The 21,341-nt window shown below is 40.3% G+C and overlaps 1 protein-coding gene across 1 annotated transcript in view; it reads right to left on the bottom strand.

Moving 5' to 3' along the window:
* LOC134182786 (chromodomain-helicase-DNA-binding protein 4-like) overlaps positions 1–21,341 on the bottom strand; it is a 30,377-nt gene that overhangs the window by 4,193 nt on the left and 4,843 nt on the right. Inside the window, exons 4-24 of the mRNA XM_062650223.1 lie at positions 21,156–21,341; positions 19,265–19,328; positions 18,477–18,508; positions 18,034–18,417; positions 16,618–16,704; positions 16,264–16,455; positions 14,037–14,378; positions 13,228–13,349; positions 12,480–12,531; positions 11,797–11,862; positions 11,676–11,731; positions 10,127–10,268; positions 8,292–8,423; positions 6,882–6,999; positions 6,632–6,756; positions 4,474–4,566; positions 3,519–3,648; positions 2,433–2,611; positions 1,197–1,313; positions 1,021–1,057; positions 508–600 (exon numbers count right to left, since the gene is read on the bottom strand). The exon at positions 21,156–21,341 is cut by the window's right edge and continues 33 nt beyond it. Of these exons, the coding sequence (XP_062506207.1) occupies positions 508–600; positions 1,021–1,057; positions 1,197–1,313; positions 2,433–2,611; positions 3,519–3,648; positions 4,474–4,566; positions 6,632–6,756; positions 6,882–6,999; positions 8,292–8,423; positions 10,127–10,268; positions 11,676–11,731; positions 11,797–11,862; positions 12,480–12,531; positions 13,228–13,349; positions 14,037–14,378; positions 16,264–16,455; positions 16,618–16,704; positions 18,034–18,417; positions 18,477–18,508; positions 19,265–19,328; positions 21,156–21,341 (2,749 nt within the window). The remainder of the gene's footprint in view (positions 1–507; positions 601–1,020; positions 1,058–1,196; positions 1,314–2,432; positions 2,612–3,518; positions 3,649–4,473; positions 4,567–6,631; positions 6,757–6,881; positions 7,000–8,291; positions 8,424–10,126; positions 10,269–11,675; positions 11,732–11,796; positions 11,863–12,479; positions 12,532–13,227; positions 13,350–14,036; positions 14,379–16,263; positions 16,456–16,617; positions 16,705–18,033; positions 18,418–18,476; positions 18,509–19,264; positions 19,329–21,155) is intronic.

The raw sequence follows: 21,341 nt of genomic DNA, 5'->3' as shown, positions 1-21,341 counted from the left end.
TATTAGTAAGCCCCATTACTGGTCACGTGACACCATGTCATTGCATCAACAGATTCAAAGAACGAAGTGGTACCTTCAAAGTAATTCTACAGTAAGTGCCAACCACAATACTAAATGTCAGTGACCAGGGTTGAGTAAAATCTTGTCTGCGCGTGTTGCCCATAGGCTTGGGTGGATGCTTGCCTTAGGGGTATACACACGGAATCCAGTACTTTGTACTGTGTTCGCTTTCATACCCTTGGGAAGGTCTGAGACAGAGGCCAATGCACAGTCGAGATGGCTGCTCTGCTAACGCAGAGGTGGGTTACCAGAAACAGCGGCCTTGACGCGGCGCAGAGCAGATGACATTGGGATATGGCAATGGATGCAACGCGCTGGCGTTTCAGTTGGAAATCAGCCCACGGCCGGCCACTGGAGTTCGATAGGCAAGGTGGCTCACGCCATAACTCAATTCAGACTACACTCCATCCAAGCCATGTTTTTCTCAAATTCAGAAACGTGACGTACCTTCTGGCTTCTCTTTGAATGTGAGTTCGTCGTCGGAGATGTCTTCACTCTCTGACTCGCCGTCCGTCATGGCCTCGTCCCATGACTCGAGTTCTAATAACAGACAAAAAAAGGAAAATATGTAATGGTGTAAAGTGAATGAGTCAGTTTTTCATTTCCCTTCATGTTAATGCATACATATATGAAGTGGCACACCACGCACGCACGCACGCACGGACACACACACACACACACACACACACACACACACACACACACACACACACACACGCACGCAAGCGCGCGCACACACACACACACACATTAGAGACCGACCGACAGACACAGACAGATCGACAGACATACCCACATACGCACACAAACAGACAGAGACAAATATACAGACAGACAGACAGACAGACACACACAGACAGGCAGGCAGACCGACAGACAGGCAGGCAGACCGACAGACAGGCAGGCAGACCGACACACAGACAGACACACACACAGCAAGCTAACAGAAACAAATGTTACCTTCTTGTTGGTGTTCCTCTTCAACAAAGTAATTAATCTACAAAACAACACCGTCGCAGATTAAACAGCAACTACACATCCACACACGACAGCCAATAAAATAAAATCTGTTGTCCACACAAACACAGTCATGTCTAATCACAACAATTGTAAAATAACCCAAGACTGTCGCTCACCTGCTTTCGAGTGCGTTTTCCCTTTCCAAGTGTACTTTCAATGATCTCCTGCTGTTGTTCCCAGTGCTGGCGTAACAGCTTCTCCCAATAGTCAGGATCAGTGTCAGCAACTTCATCCTGTATAGACAACATTCGAGTACTACTAAAATCTCAATAGTTTTCTTGTTACAGTAATGAGTATTCAAACTTTCAAGACTTTATGATAGAATTGTGACACGCCAAATGCAGTCTTACTAAGGCATACGCAGAGCAAATCGTCCAATCAACTAAATCAACTATGAATTTTCCTCAAATTCAGAGTCAAAATATGAGGGACGAGTGCATTACCACTTCGCAATCACCACTCAAGAGTTAGATGCACAACCAAATTCAATTTACACATTTCCTTGAATAGTAACCCGAAGTCTATTTTAGTAATCCTGCTCATTAGTAACTACAGTATTTAGTAATCGGATAGTAACCAGTGGATGTTATTAGTTTGACCCATGGACCTCATCAGTTCAAAAAATAGTAACCCGTGGATTTAATCAGTTTAAAACAATAGTAACCGTTGGATCATATTAGTTTAAAAAATAGTAACCCGTGGATCTAATCAGTTTGAAACAATAGTAACCCGTGAATCTTATTACTTTGAAAAATAGTCACCAGTGGATCTAATCAGTTTGAATAAACAATACCGTATTACCGCACATAAAAGCGCATGTGCTTATACGTGAAAACCGGCTTTCACCAAAAATTAACGCGTTCATTCCGCGCACCCTGAGATGAATTCACATAGTAGCGCATGCGCTTTTATGTGCGGTGATACGGTAACCCGTAAATAAGATTAGTTTAAAAATAGTAACTCACGGTTTACTATTACAGGAAATATTGTAATCACTTATGATTCTTTTCCATTTTGAGCAAAAATAGAGTCACCTGCTCTTGCTTTGATTTCACTACCAATTTGAGTATTAGTGGCCTACTTAACATTCATGAACGTTCAACCCAAATGCAGCAAAGTTAAACTAAGTGTCTTAATGGTAACATCTTGACTTAAAAATTAAAACTTAAAATTAAACTTTAGAATTAAAATTTAAAATTTAAAATTAAAAATTAAAATTTAGAATTAAATTTAAACTTTCCAAGACAGTCTGTCTAATACAAATACTTGACTGATTTTTAGTCTCTTGTCTATATAGAGTAACTAACATACATAGCAGGCACAGCCGATGGCTATTGCCTTCAATGGCAAACCTTTAGGATTTCTCTTTCGTCGGCTTCGTCTTTACTCCGTATGACATAGCTAGCTACTTTGAAAGAACTGAGATATTCGTTTGCAAGAGTTTGCTTTACTTCCACTCCTCGCTTTGATCGATCCAAGAGTTCTCTGACGGCGCCATCGTCATACACAATACGACCAATATTGTCACTTTCTGTAACAAAATTTGAGATGAGAGATCAACAACAAACAACACACACACACACACACACACACACACACACACACACACACACACACACACACACACACACACACACACCAATAGATGATGGCAGTTATAGCAAGCAAGAATCTGAATCTAGCAAACAACAAATCTAGTCTATGAGTGGAGTCTGTAGTTTTCTGTTTTGATTGCTTCATGTGTTCATATATCGATGTCAAATGCACAGTTGCAAGATGGCGGCCATGTTTGATTACTTGAAGCTTCTTGTTGTGGTCGATGTGCCAAACTTCGTAGGAGAATGTCATCCACTATTGTTGGTACACGTACATAGTTAGTATGTCGGAAACTGTAATTCCTGCCATAATGAAGATTCTGTGCAAATAAGTCATCATCCCCCCCCCAGATCCAGTGTTCTGACTTCAGGCACTAGCTGCACCACAGTAAGGTTGCAAGTGCTTGATAAAGTTACAGCTGACACAAGTAAGTCCATTGCATCCGAGTGCCTTGCGAAGAAAAAACATGTTGCAGTATGGTCCTTACTAGCGGAGGGTGGGAGTGTACTTCTGTGGTTGAGGACCGCTGATGTTAAGATGTAGAGATGGAAACATTGGCCACGGAAGTCCGATGGAAGCCAAAGAGTCAGGCAGAAAAAGAAGAGCAAAGCAGTGCATGTGTGGCCATCATACATCAGGACACACACACGCATACACACACATACACACATCACACACTCACACACACATGCACACACACACACACACACACACACACACACACACACACACATGCACGTGCGTGCACACACACACACACACACACACATGCACGTGCGTGCACACACACACACACACACACACACACACACACACACACACACACACACACACACACTCACCTTTTTCTGCCTCTTCAAAGAGTTCTTTCGATCCAAATTTCAGAATATCATCAAGTTCTCTCTTAGACATGCTTATGCCACGACTACTGCTTTCCACTAAATGAGTTAGAAGCATTTTCCGCTTAGCAACCTACAAAACAGATAATATCATCATATTATTTCTACATCTTACAATGAGGCCAGAATTGTTGCAAAGGAAAGGCCAGTGCACAATTGCAATGAAAGAGCAAAGCTCCACAAATCTGTTGTCTATCTGTGCACTTAAAACTTTACCATTATCTGCCAGCACAACAATGACTGATTTCCATAGTTAATTAATGCTGTCAAATAATGTTGTGGACATTATATCACAAGCATGTCAAAAGTCTATGTGTCTACGTACCATCACTGGTATCAGATGCCAAGATTTAGTTCCTAATACAGAAGTTCTTAGAATCTGCAACACGAATGGTATCGAGACATTCCTTCGATCAGCACAAATTCGTTGGTCAGGGCACACGGTTCGTATAAATGACAACAGACTACCACAGGTTGTCTTTTACTGACAACTAAAGGAGGAAGCACACAAAGATTCAAAGAGTGTCTGAAGTCAAACTTGACATCTTGCCATATACAGATGCTCTACACTGGGAGAAATAGCTTATGCAAGTCTCTATTACTATCAACATGCAGTAGTGCAATTAATCAATTTGAAGATGACCACTGTCAGGCGATGATACTGAAGAGGCAATTCCAAAATGCAGGCAACTACCATTGCAGTACCTGTGACATCTGTGGTCATGTATGTGCATCACGTACTGGGTTATTTCGGCACAAACAAAGCCAAATGAGATTCATCAATCGAAAACTCAGTCCACTATCAATGTTGTCAAAAATTACAATTTTTGTTTTCCGAATGACACAGATAAAAGCTAAGTTTGTAGTCTAAATAAAAGTGTAACAAAAATAAACCAACCTGAGCAATTCGTTCTTCCACTCCGCCACGAGTCACGAATCGATAAATCATCACTTTGTTCAACTGACCGATTCTATGGGCACGACTGAGAGCCTGCAAAAACAAATATCGTACTTGTGTACCACTGAAAGAAACAATAAACAAACAGAATCGAACATCATGCAATAAACTATATCATGCAGAGAATCTCAATATTACAAATCCTTTCCTCTGGTGAGTAACCAAAAATACGTAATTGATCAAAATGCTGCTGCAACTTACTACCATATTACCATGACAACAGAAAGCAAACCTTCTACAAATAGAATAAGAAAATGTCCATTGACCACCTTTGGTTACATCTGCTCAATTCTTTGCATAAAACCACCTAAAGTGTAGACTATAGGGCCACACCCAAAAATTGTCAAGTTGGGGTAACTCGCCCGACCGTGTTTGGAGGTCTGTCCAGGTTGTTTTGCAGATGGTAGCATGGTGTCTTCTAATGAGTGAAAAAGCACGAGTTTTGAAAGATGGAAGGTTCTTCGAGTTTGTGCAGACTGTAAACTTGTGATGTATTGGAGGAGACGGGATGCCGTGATTGGGCGAACCATGTCATCAGCGTATCACAAGAAAGCAAGAAGTAAGAGTAAGGTGCAACAAGTGACACTAAGCATAATGCTGAGGCCGTATTTCAAGCCTTCTTGCCTAGGTGGTCTGACATCTTGGACGTTTTCCAGTTTCAACGTTCATATTGGCACTAAGACTTGTGTTGAATTGACATAAAACTTCAGCTGTTGTAGCATTTACTTTGCAGCATGTGCTACAAATGGGTGTCCGCATGCAAGTGCGCATGCACAGCACCACCAAATAAACACACACCGTCCATCTCTCTTTCTCAAATGTTACCCCAACTAAACATTTTTCCCCCTGTGGCCTAGTCTACAGTTTTCAATCAATAAGAAGTTTCTATTCTCTACCAGACATACCCATTTAGTGTAAAAGCAAACCCTAATGTCCAACTAAGCAATACAGTCAATAACAATATCAACAGTGTTTACACCCTCACTTCCCATAGCTATGAGCTTCCTGAAAACCATGATCAGGATTCTAGCCAAATTTTTGGAAAGCCTTTAACAGTATGGGCGTGCCACATGAGTCTGGCACATGGGCGTGGCATGTACGTGTTGTCTGTGCAAATTTCTGAAATAAAAATTTCTGCTGGTTTGGGGAAGTGGTTAGGATACATTTTGTAACCATTCGCTTTGGTGTACTGACTGATAGTAGCCAGTCCAGATAGTAGGCAGTCTAGCTAATAGGCTAGGGTATCTATTACATTCTTAAGTTGTTTCTCATTACTATTACAAGGCAACAAATTCAATTACAATACTATAAGCACATGCAATTAGAGACTCATGATTGACAAGTCTCCACCTTTCTCTCATTATCATTGTTGATAAACGTTCCACAGGTAATAAACAAACACTATATGCCTAGTCAGTATGTTGAAGGCGTAGCGGGCACGGCATGCCTTAGCATGCCTGACTAGAACCCTGAATTGATAGCATAGGCTTGTTGCAAACAATTACAAATTTAGACGCTATTTATAAGCAATGTTACTTGCAAATATACCTAAAATCCTACAAAGCGAATGTGGTTTCACGTGACCACAAAATCTGTAGATATAGCCTATAGTCGTAAAAGAAAAATAATGAGAATTATCATATATGGAACATAAATATCACTCATGGTTATGTAATGTCAAGTTCCCATATAAATGTCGTAAACCAAGAAAGCGATTGATTTCTTGTTAGCAGTTGCAGAAGGGTAAGTCCTATTGTTTTTTCCAACAAGACTTGGCAATCGCAAACATGAATTACAGTGTTCTGGTAAGAAAATCTTTCATGAACATTTGGTGTATATCTGATTGGCGGCTCGTCCATAATCTCTAGTTGCCATCATCTACCACAGAATTGCAACTACTTGATGATTGGACTGCATTGAAGATGTGGCACAATCCTGAGCGTGACAGACATAGTCACAAACATAGCTGACAGACCGGAAGTCATTCCAGTCCTATATTTAAATTTCTTGGTCACGTGAATTTTACAAAGTCCCATTTCTTATGGCTCCTATCTGAACAATTTTTATTGAATATTCAAAAACTGTACAATAGACTAACTTGAATGTCCATGTGTGGGTTCCAGTCTGAATCATAGATGACAACAGTGTCGGCCGTGGCCAAGTTGATGCCCAACCCTCCAGCACGAGTCGTCAACAGAAAGACAAACTTGTTAGAGCCAGGAGCTAACAGAGCAATAACAACCCAATCAGAAATAAAATCATCAGAACGAATATGTAAACTGAGAATCCAGTTATGCACACTAACGATATAAATCTCAATACATATTATAAAATGTATGAAAGCTTACTATTGAAACGATCTATTGCCATTTGTCTCGCTGTACTCGACACGCCACCGTCTATTCGTTCATAGCCGTATTGATGGTACTCCAAAAAATCTTCTAGCAGATCAAGAACCTTAGCCATCTGTAAACACAACAAAGTACTACACTGACATGATCAGAAACACTTCCCAAACGAAACAATTGATCAAAGCTTCACAACATCAGAGTAAAACTAGTGTAGAGTAAATAACTAGCTAGCCCTGTGTTCCAGCTACGATTTGCATTGAGCATGGGAAGGGTTTACCAAGAAAGGCACTTTGTATCAAAATATTTTGCCAGCTGATATGAAATTTGAGTTTATATTGTAGATCGTACCATGTCAGTTAGCATTTAGTTAATAGATCTCTGAAGTCTTGATACAATTTAGAAACACCACAGTCGCGCTCCTGAACAGCCAAGGTCTTTCAGTCTTCCATTCTTCATTAAAGCCATATTTGTGGCTGCAAGTGCACTGGTGGTTTCTTCAGCTGTTTCTTCAACGTCTTGCTCAGCTTGCTTCAGCATGTCTCTCGTTGTCAAACCTGGAATCTGATTGCACGTCTGTGGTGTGGTTGATCTATGTGGAGACGGATACCCGTTTCTGGCAAATTTGTGCAGAAACACCAACTAAATCTGCTAGTAGCGATATGATACTCTTCCCTGCTTTGCCAACTCCAACCACTTCTTACTCGATGTAGATAGGAATTCTGCACGCATGAGTTAGTCTGGCTACAGGCGGGAAGTGTCTGGCTATGCGAGACTAGGCATGAGTAGGAGTAGCCTTGCTGCAAACCGTAATGTGTGACTGTTTCGTACCACTTAACTGACCCTCCAGAATACATAGTCACTGGCTCGCTTCGCAATCTTTGTAGTATGGATTGTCGCTGTGAAGATACCTAGATATATTTGGGCAGGGTGCCCTGCCCCACTCAAATAACCTAGCTGGAACACCGGCTAGCCAACCAAATCCCCAAGAAGGCAAACAGACAGAGGGAGCCACAAAAGATTGAACAGATCAATAGAAGTCACAGCAAACATTGTGACTGTGTTAAATGTCACTGATATACATCAACGTAGGAAAAAAGGGATAAAGTCTCTCGCTCAGTGTAGGAATTGAAATTTTCTGTGCCAGTGACTTTTGCAAATCTGTTTACAGTTTGGCAAACAAGATAGTTTTTGCTTACTCATGATAACATCCCCAGCACATCCCCAGCACATCCCCCCCTGCGCGCTCGTGAACATCTTCCTACGCCATTGCACACTATATATACACCATTTCCTCAAAATTTCTTCCTTATACACTTTATATTTACATAATAATTTGGTTCAAAATACTTTAAAACCATCATCATTGCACCAAATACTACAATCTCAGATTCTGTTTGAACAACCAACCTGTGAAAAGATCAAAACTCGATGTCCTTCTTCTCTCAGCATCCTCAACATCTTAGATAATAGTTCAAACTTTCCGCTCGCTTCGGTCAATGCCCTGCCTTCATACATTCCATTTTCTGTGTGAGGAGCCTCCTAAAACCAACACACACGACTATAGATTGACAAGGAAATGCATGCACATATAGCATATCCTACCAGAATTATAAGTAGGTAGAGTGACTATATAATACATTGTAATGGTACAGAAATTTATTATGCAATAAAAGTAAAATTGCTGGTAGTCAGTCAAAGCAGAGTACTGTACCCATTTGACTATTACCCCACCCCAATAGTTGGCTACAATGAAAAGTCAAGTATGGGCTAAAGTCTCTCAAAAATTAACACCAAAATTTGTTAATTGATAAGAGGTGTGAAAATCTTAGAACTTTGGTCAAAAAGTATGAGTTGGGGGCTTACTTGAGCTCTGGGGTAATATCAAGTGAGTACGGTAGTCAATCAGTACAGTACAACCTTGATTATCAAGATAATCAAAAGCTGATAAATATCAACTAATTTCCTCCAATGTACACAAGACCACATTCTGTTTCCACACTTACTGTACATTCATGTCACTAGAAGAGTCATCAACAGCTGCCTATTTATTACAATTGTACGTTCTCTGTTATGCATTCACTCATTTGTGAAAGGCTGTACCTATAGCGTATTAGTACATGTACGAAGTGAATATACAGTAGGACACCACTTATCCGACGGGCATGGGACCAAAAAGGACGTCGGATAACTAACGCATTTTTTTTAAAAAACCACTGCAGAATACTTAAAGAAGCTCAGCATCTAATTGTACATGTAACAACTAATAACAGTACAACTCCTTTAACTAAGGAGAACACTAATGAGAACTGTCAAGACTTAAAGTAACCACTAATCTTAGTCTGGATCAATGCTTTCGCTCTTCTTGCTGTAGTTTTCATTAGCAGCCCATTCAGTAAGACCATTGTGCTTATTGAAACTTCAAGCTGTTTTTCCAGGTACTGAAGAACCGTTTCTAGAACTTCACATATAATTTGACGACACATGGATCACGAATACAGTACTGTATGCACAGGAATCGTATATCATAGCGTGCACACAGCCTTGCAGTTTAGACAAGCCATGCACCGTCGGATAATCCATGCTGTCGGATAACTGAGTGTTGGATAAGTGGTGTCCCACTGTATTATGATGCCTTTGTGCAGGAACGCGAAAAGTCGGGGGACACAGAGTTTGTCCGGATAATCGAGTTTGTACTGTGTACACCTGATCCACTGCAAAGGCCACCAAGATCGGCTAATAATCAGTGATCCTTATGAAAGCTGCAAGATAACCTTTACAATTCACCCTAAACTTTGCCGAGTGGAAGGTTACTTATGCATGCCATTAGATGAAAAGCCAAAATACCAAATGGAAATCTACAGTAACATAGGAGCCAGACAGTTAGAGGCCACCACCCATTCGTTTTATGCCTTCTCATGACATTGGCTAGCCATCATATCTTTGTGCATCATGACATCTCTATCTCTGTGGAGAGTCAAGATTTTCCATTTCTAGATCCCATGTATAGTAAAGTTGTACGGCAACTCGTGAAAAACGTTTAATTGGGAGTGCAACCTCTCTTACATACTGCTTCATATACACATATACTGAGTCCAATTAGGTAAGCCCAGTTGTTCAGTAAAAAAGGAAAATCAACAACAACATAAGTTACCATGTCAACAACCAAGTCAGTCATTAAAGTCACAATCACTACACCACCAAACCACCCAAACATTTTATTGTAAACACTATGCAACACTTACCATTGCAGCTACAGGAAAGAGATACGGATGATTGCAACATTTCTTGAGTTCCATTACGACATTCAAAAGAGAGACATTCTCTCGCGATCCTCGAGCGTTGAGAGACTGAAAGTTTCGAGTCAAAATGTATCGATAAAATCGCCTAAAACACAAAACCAACCAAATACAGTATTGACACTAAAGCAATCAATGATCAAGTAGTTATACTGTAGATACCCATTCTAATAAGATTATAAGCAGTTCAAGATTTACAATGATCCTGTTTATGTTACGCTTTAATACAATGCTTTGTTTTTAATCCATACAAGGTACACAAGCCCATTTGGACATTCGTTCCCAGTTTGTTGAGTGTGCTGGTTGTTTTGTCTTTCAATTCATAGCCAACGTGTCAGTTAGACTTAGTGTTACCGAGGCTCTACTATTGGACGACCAAAATTTGTAAAGCTTGCTTGACAAAAATATGTCCAGGCAACTGAAATGGCAGACTAAATTTTTATGGTTGCTCAGCGAACCCAAGGACTAAACCTAACTGAGACCGTGCACATTACATGGTCCACCTGTTCATCTGCAGCACTTGAAGTCAATCCTTTCATTCTCCATATTAACCACTTTGTCCTGTAGTACCAAACGCCACTTACCTCCAGAATGTCAACTACCGTATTTCTTCAAATAGTGGTCGCAGCCTCTATTTCTAACAAGGTTACAGAACTGCGGCCTCTAAACAAGGGCGGCTTGTATTCGAGAGGCAGGCCTTACTGAGTTGTGCAAATTGTTTTGATAGCATATACGAAATTGACTTTATATCGATATTGCAGTCAAAGTTGGCATCGGCATCAAACGATTTACAAAACATCATAGCTATGTGTCCGTGTTCGTCTTCTTCCCTGCTCGTGAATAGCCAAGGTCTTCCAGCTGTTTCTCCAATGCTAAGCATGGCTTGAGCACGTCTCTCGTCATCAGAGCTGGAGTCTAAATAGCACGTGGCAGACAGAGGTGTGGTTGGATGTATGGAATGATGGATGCCAGGTTCTGACAAATTTGTGCAGAAACACCAACGCACTATAAATATGCTATAGTAGCAATATGGTGCTCTTCCCTGCTTTGCCCACTCACGCTATTTTCTTTTACTCGATGGCATAGTATGAATTCTGAACGCATGTATGCATAGGAGTAGCTTTGCTTGCACTGGTCACATGTCGCTACCTTAGCCCTCAAAGTCCCAAGATCACATCTGTGCAAACGTAATGTGTGACAGATTCGTACCACATAACTGACCATCCAGAATATGTAGCCAATGACTCGCTGCAGTCTTTGTAGTATAGATTCTTGTTGTAAACATGCCTTGATATATTGGGGCAGGGTGCTGAAGGATCCTAACACTAGGGCAGGGCGTGGTGTAGGTGAGGCCGGACATCACGCCCTGCCCAAATAACCTAGCTGGAGCACTGCAGTAAAGAGCAAACTTCAAAACCCAATAAAGCTCAAACTCTGGGCTGTTGTTTGCAGTAATGATGTTGTCATTTACATATTTGCGAATCGCATAAATCACCTTTGCATTGGACTCAACTCCACTCTGACAATAAATTCACTCTTAGCGGGAATATTCTGCTCAGATAGATAAACCTGTATTTGACCACCAAATAAAACACTCAAACATATCCACACTCTACCTTCATCACGTCAGCTTTCATTCTCCTCAACAAGTGAGGTCGTAGCAATTCGTGAAGTCGACTCACCTGCATCAGAGAATAGAACAGACCGTCAGCAATCTCAACTGTTTAATATTGTAAATAGTGAGATAGACTGGTACGCGAAGTCACACAACAGCATTGCGACTATCGGTTTGATAAGTTATGGTGCATGCACAGCAATTGCTTGCCAAGTGTCACCCCCTCTAGTACTGTTGCAGTCAAGTGTACTGCAGGGAAACAGTTACGCTGATTCAAGTAACAATGTCACTGCTGTGTACACGTACAAGCATCTAGCTGCAACTCCAAACATTTTGTTCACGGTAATACAAGCAATGTGTGTTAGCAAACTCTAAGTTTATGAGAATATTCCCACAGCAAGCCACTTGCACATCAATTGACATAAACTCACGGATCACCATCAATCTAATAACTTCAACCACTGCAAACTGCTGTAAGCAACAAAAGTACTCCAAAGTTTACGAATGTTGTAGGACACAAAAAAAGACTGTAGTAACCATCGTGCTTCTGCAATCTCATTTCACCACTAATGTGTTGCCTATAAACTTTCAATATGCTACATGAAATGATAGATAACCCAACAGCAGCAACATACAACTAATGAAGAAGAAAAGATAGAGATAACACTGATTATTTGTAAATACCTGCTCTTCTTTGGATATGTCGGCAAATTCTCTACTAAAGTCTTCCCAAGAGCTGCAGGATGAAAAGCCACGTCAGTATCAATCCAATGTAATATAAAATTAACTCGATATAAATAACAAAACAAATCTAACTGTGAGCAAAGTAAACAGTTGATTGTTAGTTAAGAACTGCACAACTATCATGCAATGTTAAGCTGTTCAAGAGATATACAGACAGACAGACAGTAGATGGACATTTAGCTTAGCAGTTTTTACCTATAGTGTTCTTGAAAGTTTCCTTTTTGTGTTCAATAGTGAAATAAGACAGACAGACGGAGAGACAAAGAGACAGAGAGACAGAGAAACAGAGAGACAGAGAAACAGAGAGACAGAGAAACAGAGAGACAGAGAAACAGACAGACAAACAAGCAAGCAGACAAGCAGACAGACAAACATGCAAGCAGACAGACAGACAGGCAAGAAAACAGAGACACAGATCCTCTAAAATATTACAACAGTGCTCTGATTGTAACATACTCTACGGGGTTGTAACAAAACTAATGATTCAATAACTTGGCATCTACAGTGTGTATTGCCCAACCTGACAAGTAACTTGGACTTACTCAAGCCAGTATAATGTCAAATGTAAAGTACTTATCCCTTATTCATTTCAGCATTCTCACAGTAATTCAACACTAGACTTACACATACACAATCAAATCACTGAACTATCATTTTAATTGTTTCTTTGTCTACTTATGTCACTTACTTAAAATCCTTGGCACTGAGAAAGTTGAGCAAGTTGAATAGTTCTTCAAGATTGTTTTGAAGAGGAGTTCCTGTTAGTAGTAGACGATACTTGACCCTGTATTGACTGAGAACTTGAAAAAACTAAAAGACATACATACAAATAGCAGACAAACAGACAGACAAACAGACAGACAGATAGACAGACAGATAGACAGACAGAGGGACATAGAGACAAACAAACAGATGGACAGACAAATAATATATTCTCATACAGACTCTATTAGCACATATGCTAGGATTGTCAAAAGGCAAACCAGTCTTTGCAAACAACAAAGTCATTAACTAATGGACTTGGCCTTGATTACAGACAGACAGACAAACAGACAAACAAACAAACAGACTGGCAGACAAAAAGACAAACAGACAGAAGACAAACAAACAGACAGAAGACAAACAGACAGAAGACAAACAAACAGACAGAAGACAAACAGACAGAAGACAAACAGACAGACAGACAAACAGACAGACAGACAAAACAGACACACAGACAGATGGACAGACATACAGATAGATAGACAACAAATAGACAGACAAACAGACAGACACACAGACATACACACAGACAAAAGACAAACAGACAGAAAACAAACAGACAGACAGACAGACGACAAACAGAAAGACAGACCAACAATGAAACAGAAAGAAACACACACCAAACCCCACAACAAGTAAGTACACACAACCAATACTACATAAGAGCAGCATGATTTCACACTCCAAACGCTATCAATGCAGCAAGCACAACCACATGCAGACTTCGCCTCTTACCTTCGACTGATTGTTTTTCAATCGATGAGCTTCGTCTACAACCAGCACTTCCCAATCCACCGAGCTGAGAACAGTCTGATCGACTCCAACCAACTCGTACGACGTCAACAGCACATTGAACTTCAAGCGAGTATCGCCCTTCAGACGACACATCTTCGCTGCACTACGAGTCATAGGATCTGAATCGAATGAAAATTCGTGCTCTCGTATCGTCACTCGGTCCTCCTTACTGCCAATGTACGAGACGACGTACATGTCAGGAGCCCAAAAGTCAAACTCACGTTCCCAATTGATGATCGTGGATAGAGGAGCACTGATGAGAAAAGGACCTTTAGAGAGACCCTACGTATGTATAGAAGAGATGACCTTAGCTTGTTGTAAACCAATTCAAGTACACCAGGGCTGCACATTGAGACTAGATAATAACATTGGCGAGTGATTGTTTAGACTTGCGGCCAAAAGTTGTTTTCAATCTCCACATGAGAGTAAATTTGACAGAATTGCTCTGACATATAGACAGAGTCACGTTTGAAATTTACATACATTGCTTTAGAAATACCAACAGTGTGAGCTGAAGCTATTTTGTGCTGTCTCTTTGTCCGCAGGTGGTTCAAAATTTTGCAACAAGTGCCATGCCAGATGTAAGTACAAAAATTTCTTAGCTGTCTAAGGGCCCGTCCATATTAGAAATTTTACAAAAATGAAAACTTTTCGTTTTTACCCAGACCCCCTACTCCCACCACAAATATAAAATGGTCGATATTTGCACTTTTCAATGTGTGTGATGGAACTGTATTTAAAATCTTACAAACGATATGTACCTACCATTACTGTAGAATGTCCGTCCCTAACACAATGCGTCTGTTGTCTGGAGGTCTGTCGTCTGCCACAACACTTCCACCACCTTCTCATTCGTCGGTCTTACGTATATGGCAGGCCGAGGGACAGTGCCTTCTACTGCTTTACTGCCATCTTGCAAATAAGACCTGTACATGTCAAAGTCCTTTCTGTGGTCAATTATTGATCGTTTCTATTGTTCCTTCAGGAGTACTTGCAAAGCACCTGTCAAGTTGTCCATAATGCCTTTTTTCCTTTCTATGTACTGCATACCTCACACACAAAGTTTTCATTTTTGTAAAATGTCGATAAATATGGACAGCCCCTAACTGCCAACTAGTTGTGTGATCCCATCATATGGTCCTGCTCTTCTCCAAGTTCAATGACAGACTGAATTTCAATTACACACAGACCACTTTGTTCTAACAACAGGGTTCTCGCTACAGCGTGGTGCTGCGCCACGCTCCAGTAGGAGTGTGCCACTCTCAGAAATGATAGCTAGGAGTCCAAAGTCTTACAGCTAAGAATTGTTTGAGAATTCCATAATACTGAAACACGTACAATACTATATTACTTTATAGTAAAGGCGACAACAGCCACCACAAATCTAGGTTCTTACAAATAACATGGGATGATAGCCTTGTTCCAAATGTAACGCACAAGTGCTGATTGCAGTCCCAGATGGGCTACCTCTGATTCCAGTCCTGGATGCCCTTCCAGTGGTAAGTGTTGTCCGGGAAGTAGCACCTAGAATCTACAGTACTCTAGACTAGTCATGGCTTCATGCGAAGTAACAACAGTGGTCCATGTCAATCAACACCTGACTAGACATACTTTCTGTAGTTTCATCTGTGAAACTTGCACATGTGCAACCTATAAGAAAGAGGTTACTAGCAATCGAAGTTGATTTCCTTGCCAGGGCACTTGAACGTATGTTACAACACAAATTCTAACTCACTTGAGATCAACTCCAGTGCCATGTCCTCGTCTGACTGTAAAGAGCAGACTGCATGCGTCGTGGACCCGCCTATCCCACCATATTCCCAAAAATCTCTAGCAAGAACCCTGACTGTTATAGTGTCCAAGAATGCATGAAATGAAATCCATTTCTCAGCGAGAAGTTGCTAGCATTTGTGCACACAATGCACACATTTTTGTGGCAATGAGACTCTGCGATTACTTATTAATTGCTCAACGAACCTAATCTAGGGGTGGCTACAAAAGGGGTGTGCCTTATTATTAATTAAATAGAGTCGGTAACTTAATTTTTTATTCACCATGTGCAAGTGTTTCTACTATAGTGCATGCAGCCATGTACACAGAAATAACACAAACAACTGACATGCCATGATGTTGCGTCCCTGTCTACACTAAGTTCAATAACACAAACCTCTTTGTATAGAGAGTAGAGGAAAGCGATCGTCTGTATTGTCTTTCCCAGGCCCATCTCGTCGGCCAAAATCGTGTGCGTCCCTTGTGCCCACGAAAATCGTAACCAATTGAGACCCTCAATTTGATAATTGTGAAGTGTTCCTGTTGTGGCTGTAATAAAATCTGGCTGCTTGTCGTACTTATGACAAAGCTAAACAAGAAATGCAAAACATGATCACCAGGAATTAAATGTATATGAAACTGCTATTATGTATGACAATGACAAAGGAGTAGACGTACAGTAGGGATCAAGGATTAGGGTTAGAGCAGAGAGTAAATTTCATCCTTAATTATGCATTCTAGTGTGGCTTACGTTTAACTTGTTTTTCGCCATTTTTCTTGATTCAGAGTCTCTGTTACGCTTTCTTGCAGTCGTGGGATCAGAGTCATACGAAACAGCCTGTGAAATGGACAGCATGAACAAACTGAATGATAAAAAAAGTAAGAGATAAACACAGAGACAGCGTCAATCAGACATAGCGAGCCCAAGAACAATTAAAATTAATAAAGATGCCGAGTTTCTCCAAAAAGTACACATACAACTTGTCCAACTGGCATATATACGTACATGTGGAGACATAAACAGATGGATACATAGACAGACAGATGGATACATAGACAGACAGATGGACAAACAGAATAACAAAAAACACAAGACAGACAATCAAATAAACAGCCAACAGATTTTATGAATGAAAAACATGCTAGTAAGCATACACTATCAAGTTCCCACATCGTCTTCCTATTTCCGTGTTTAACAATAATGCCTGCAGAATTCTGTGTCGTTAGTTGTACTTAGTCTTTATTAGGAATGGTCATAATGATAATTTCAAGCAGTCAAACAACAAAACGTCTATGCTGGCTAATAAGCATGTAAACGTGTACTGCAGTCTCGTGCAGCCAGACCCTTTCTTTCCCGGACGTCATACTTCTGGGTGAGAAAGGGTCTGGTGAAGTTCCTTTGAAGTCGCTATGTTGCTGCTTCACTGATAATGGGTGAACCAGATACCGGAATTGGTTTCTTAATTAAACACTTTAGTGTACAGACCAGATTGGTATACTATGTATGCAGTGCAATCTTATCTCATTTATCTTCTCTTGTTTAGTAGAGAACAACTCAAAACTACGGCAAGAGTCTTTGCTGTTTGTGAAGTCTGCATGTCCACAGCAGCCAACACGACCACAAGAGCGTTGACAAGCTTCAATCTCATGCAGTTGTTGGCGTCTGATGTAGTGTTGTGTGCTCGTGTCACAACAGACTGCATGCGAACATACTGGATGGATGCAAATGTACTTGATGCTGTTTGCTGTTCGACATCCAAAGCGACGGCAGACAGTCCAGAGTGGGTGATATCTGAAACTTTGTGTGAAGGGTTTATGGCCAACATACCAATCTTGTCTTTACTGAAACCTTATGAAACCAAATCCGGTATTTAGTTCACCCATTATCAGTAAAATGGCAACACAGCGACTTCAAAGGAACTCACCAGATCCTTTCTCACCTGCAAGTATGACACAGCAGGTAAATGTGCAGTACCCAGGATTGGCCCCTCAAAGAAGACTGAGCATCCTATAACTGCACTGTAACATTTCGGTTGTTCTGAGTGTGTGTAATGATTTCTGTGTACTGTGGAGATCAAGACCTAAAGTGTGGTCGTCATGCATGTCTTGTAGCATAATATACGGAATAGCATATTATTATGTAGATAGTGTACACACAAACACTGACCTGTCGATGTTGCTTGAACCTGGCAATGTGCTCGTCCATCTCGGGTAAAACGTCTGATTTCTCCCACGTGCATCCGTGATACGGCATTTCCTTCCACTTCACCAAATACTTCACGCCGCCTCGTTCCTTCCTCCTATTCAGGATTCTCTGTATGACCAACCATTCGAGTCGTATACCACAGTTGTACAACGTCGCTTGTAGTGAGTCTTCCTTGACGACGTCGTCCGGGTTGTCGGGGATTGGAGGTTCGGTCATGTCCGTACGTCTGCAGTATGCTCGATACAGACCCGGCTCGTAGACGTCAAGACTCATCTCGGGAATCCATTCACATTGCCAGAATGAACACGTGACGTATTTTACAAAGAATTCTCGAATCTTGTTTGGCTAATAAAATTGGGTACGTTGAGTAATACAAACAGTGTGATGAAGTGCAGTATGCTCACTTCTGTCCACACAATGTCACTCTCCATCGCATCTGGAAAATAAAGAAATGTGATAGAAAAAGAAAAAAGAAACACAAAAAAGATAAAATATAAAAATTAACTAAGAAATATGAAAATAAGAAAAATTAAAAATAGAAAAAAAGTTACAAATAATAAAATAAAAATTGAAAAACTGAATATAAAAATTAAAAAATTAAAAAAAGAAAAAGAAAAACAGGAAAAAAGTTTAAAATAGTAAGAAAATAAAAATAAAAATAGAAACAAAAAAAATCTGAAAAATAAGTAAAACTAGGAAAAGTAAAAAATAATAAAAAAACTACTGTTAGGTATTAATAAATTGAAATTTTTTAAAGAACAGAAAAAAGTTAAAAATAATAAACTAAACTAAAACAAACAAATAAAAAGTAAAGAACAAAAACAAGTAGAAAGTAAAAGTAAAAATAAAACAAAAATTTTAAAAATTAAAATTTAAACTAAAATTAGAAAAAAATGTTAACTGATTAAAAATACAGCGGACATGTCAAATACAGCAACGAACATAGACAACCCAGAGGTAATCAAAACACTGTACAACACAAACACATAAAGACAAAGCAAAACAACAGAGAAGTAAAGACAAACACAGATGCAAGGCTTCAAGTTGAAGGTACTGTACAGTCCCCAACCAATGCCACCTGAATATCTCACCAGCCAACCCAACACACCAAACGACTGACTGACCAACTGACCAAACCACCAATCAACCAAGCAACAAACAAAATTAAAAAAAATCAATGAAACCCACTTACCAGGTTTATCTTCAATCCATCTCCAGGTCAGAATCTTTTCTATCTTGTGTGGTAACTTCATAGTCTAGCATATGTAACAAAATGTCAAACTACCTTTATCTGTTTGTACATGTAACGATGCTAATTAGATAGACGAATCTAAAACAATTGCATGCAGCCCCTGTCACACTAAAGAAATACACAGACTGCAGCAAATAAACATTCAATACTATACATCAAACATGCTTCTATAGTTCAAGAGAGCTGGTTGGTTACACAAGAATTACCGTATCTGTGCCAGTAAAAGCTCCAGGGCTTGAACTAAATGGTGGAATGCAATAAGTCTGTGTGATAATAAAAGACTGGGGCTTTTATTTACACAGGAAATTATATGATACGAAGATATTGACTGCACTCTAGAGAGTTGCAAGTTGCTTCACTCGTCCATTACTATGTACACTACTGGTACACTATCTGTCCATGTGATCGTCCATCTACATAAAAATACAGCAAGTCGTCTGCAGTAAAGCCTTCAAAGTGTGATTCTTCCAAAATCGCTTCCAGATCCTGTTCTGTGACATCCACATCAGCCCGGTTACTTCCGCTGAATGTGATTTGTCATTGCTGACATAGAGATGTTTTGACTTGCTTCACAGTGCTTCTGTCCTTCATACACAGCATCCTCCACACCAACAATATTGGTAGTGATTCCCACAAACTTGAAAGGTTATATGACAGTTTTAAATGAGTAGTTGAGTCTGTATGCATGCAGCTGAAGACAGGGCGGTCTTCTATTCAGTGTGGGTCTTTTATTAAGAACAACACTCAAACTAAGTTTGAAAGCGGTTTGAATTGAAGCCTCTAGGACTTGAATTTTGGTGGGGCTTGTATTTGAACGGATACGAGTATGCAACCCACTTGTTCATTGACAAGTAATGAAAAGCACAGTAAAACAGAGTAATGAGGCTTACAGTGTATCCTCGCTTAGTTCACACCCTGTGGGCAGTAGATATTGATTGATAAGAGTTGAATAAGTCTGTCAACTGTTTATCCGACCTCATACATTCTGTGCGATGGTGGTATGGACAATGTCCCCAAATGTTCAGAATAAACTTGCTGATTGCCTGTGAGCACCAGACGCACAGGTTTCTTAGAAGTTGCATTTTCTTTTGCCACCAACATTCTACAAGGACCTTAGGCCACCTAACTGACATCAGGCATGATAAAAAATATATTAGTTTATCATCCCCGCCCACCCCAATTTTACAAACCAACCCAAATAATTTATATTTTTTATCATCAATATCAATACTTATCCGGGCAGATCACGATGGTCGTTGTTGCATGTGTTGTTCATCGTGCCAGAGTTGTCGCTCCAAACTTTTCCTTTAGCCCTCCAGAAACATTGTCTATTCAAGAGGTATTTGATCAAGTTTGTCTTGGTCAAGTCGAGAACCTGCTCAGTGTCTCCAACAATCAGCTTCCGAAAACTTTTACTGACAAGGAAACGGCACAAATGGGCAAAACTCCACTTCACTGGTAGGCACTAACCTTTAGTTGCCTGTTGGAAAAGCTGTGGCAGTCTTGGCCAGTACCTAGACCTTTTATTAAAAAATGAAATGTCGCCTGCCACCCCAACTTTGGCAAACAGACCGAATGATAAATTAATATATTTTATCAGGCCTAAGACAATTAATGTCACATCTGTGGGACAACAAAGATCGAATATGCAGCCAGACATGCGAGGATCAGATAAGCAAGGATACATTGTAGTGCACTGACATTTCCCTCTCAAACTAATTAGAACCAGCCTGATGCATGAAAACATTCCAAACCTCCCATTTCGTTGTGTTAACATCCTGGTAAAGATGTTGTGGTATACTACACTTAACTAAACATCCGTATTTCTTACTGTGCATCTTGGACATCGCCATGCTCCTTGTGGAACGGTTGTGACTACAGGATGAAGACAGCCCATGTGATAACAAGCATTGCATTCGTCACACAACAAGAGCTCTCCGCCGTCTCGACACACCACACACACGTCGTCCCCTTCCCGTTCTTCGTCGTCGTTGTCATCATCTTCCTCGTCTTCTCC

The sequence above is a fragment of the Corticium candelabrum genome, chromosome 7 (assembly GCF_963422355.1).
Source record: "Corticium candelabrum chromosome 7, ooCorCand1.1, whole genome shotgun sequence".
Classification (NCBI taxonomy): domain Eukaryota; kingdom Metazoa; phylum Porifera; class Homoscleromorpha; order Homosclerophorida; family Plakinidae; genus Corticium; species Corticium candelabrum.
The sequence above is the reverse complement of the archived record's forward strand: the minus strand, read 5'-3'. Positions and strand labels throughout refer to the sequence as shown.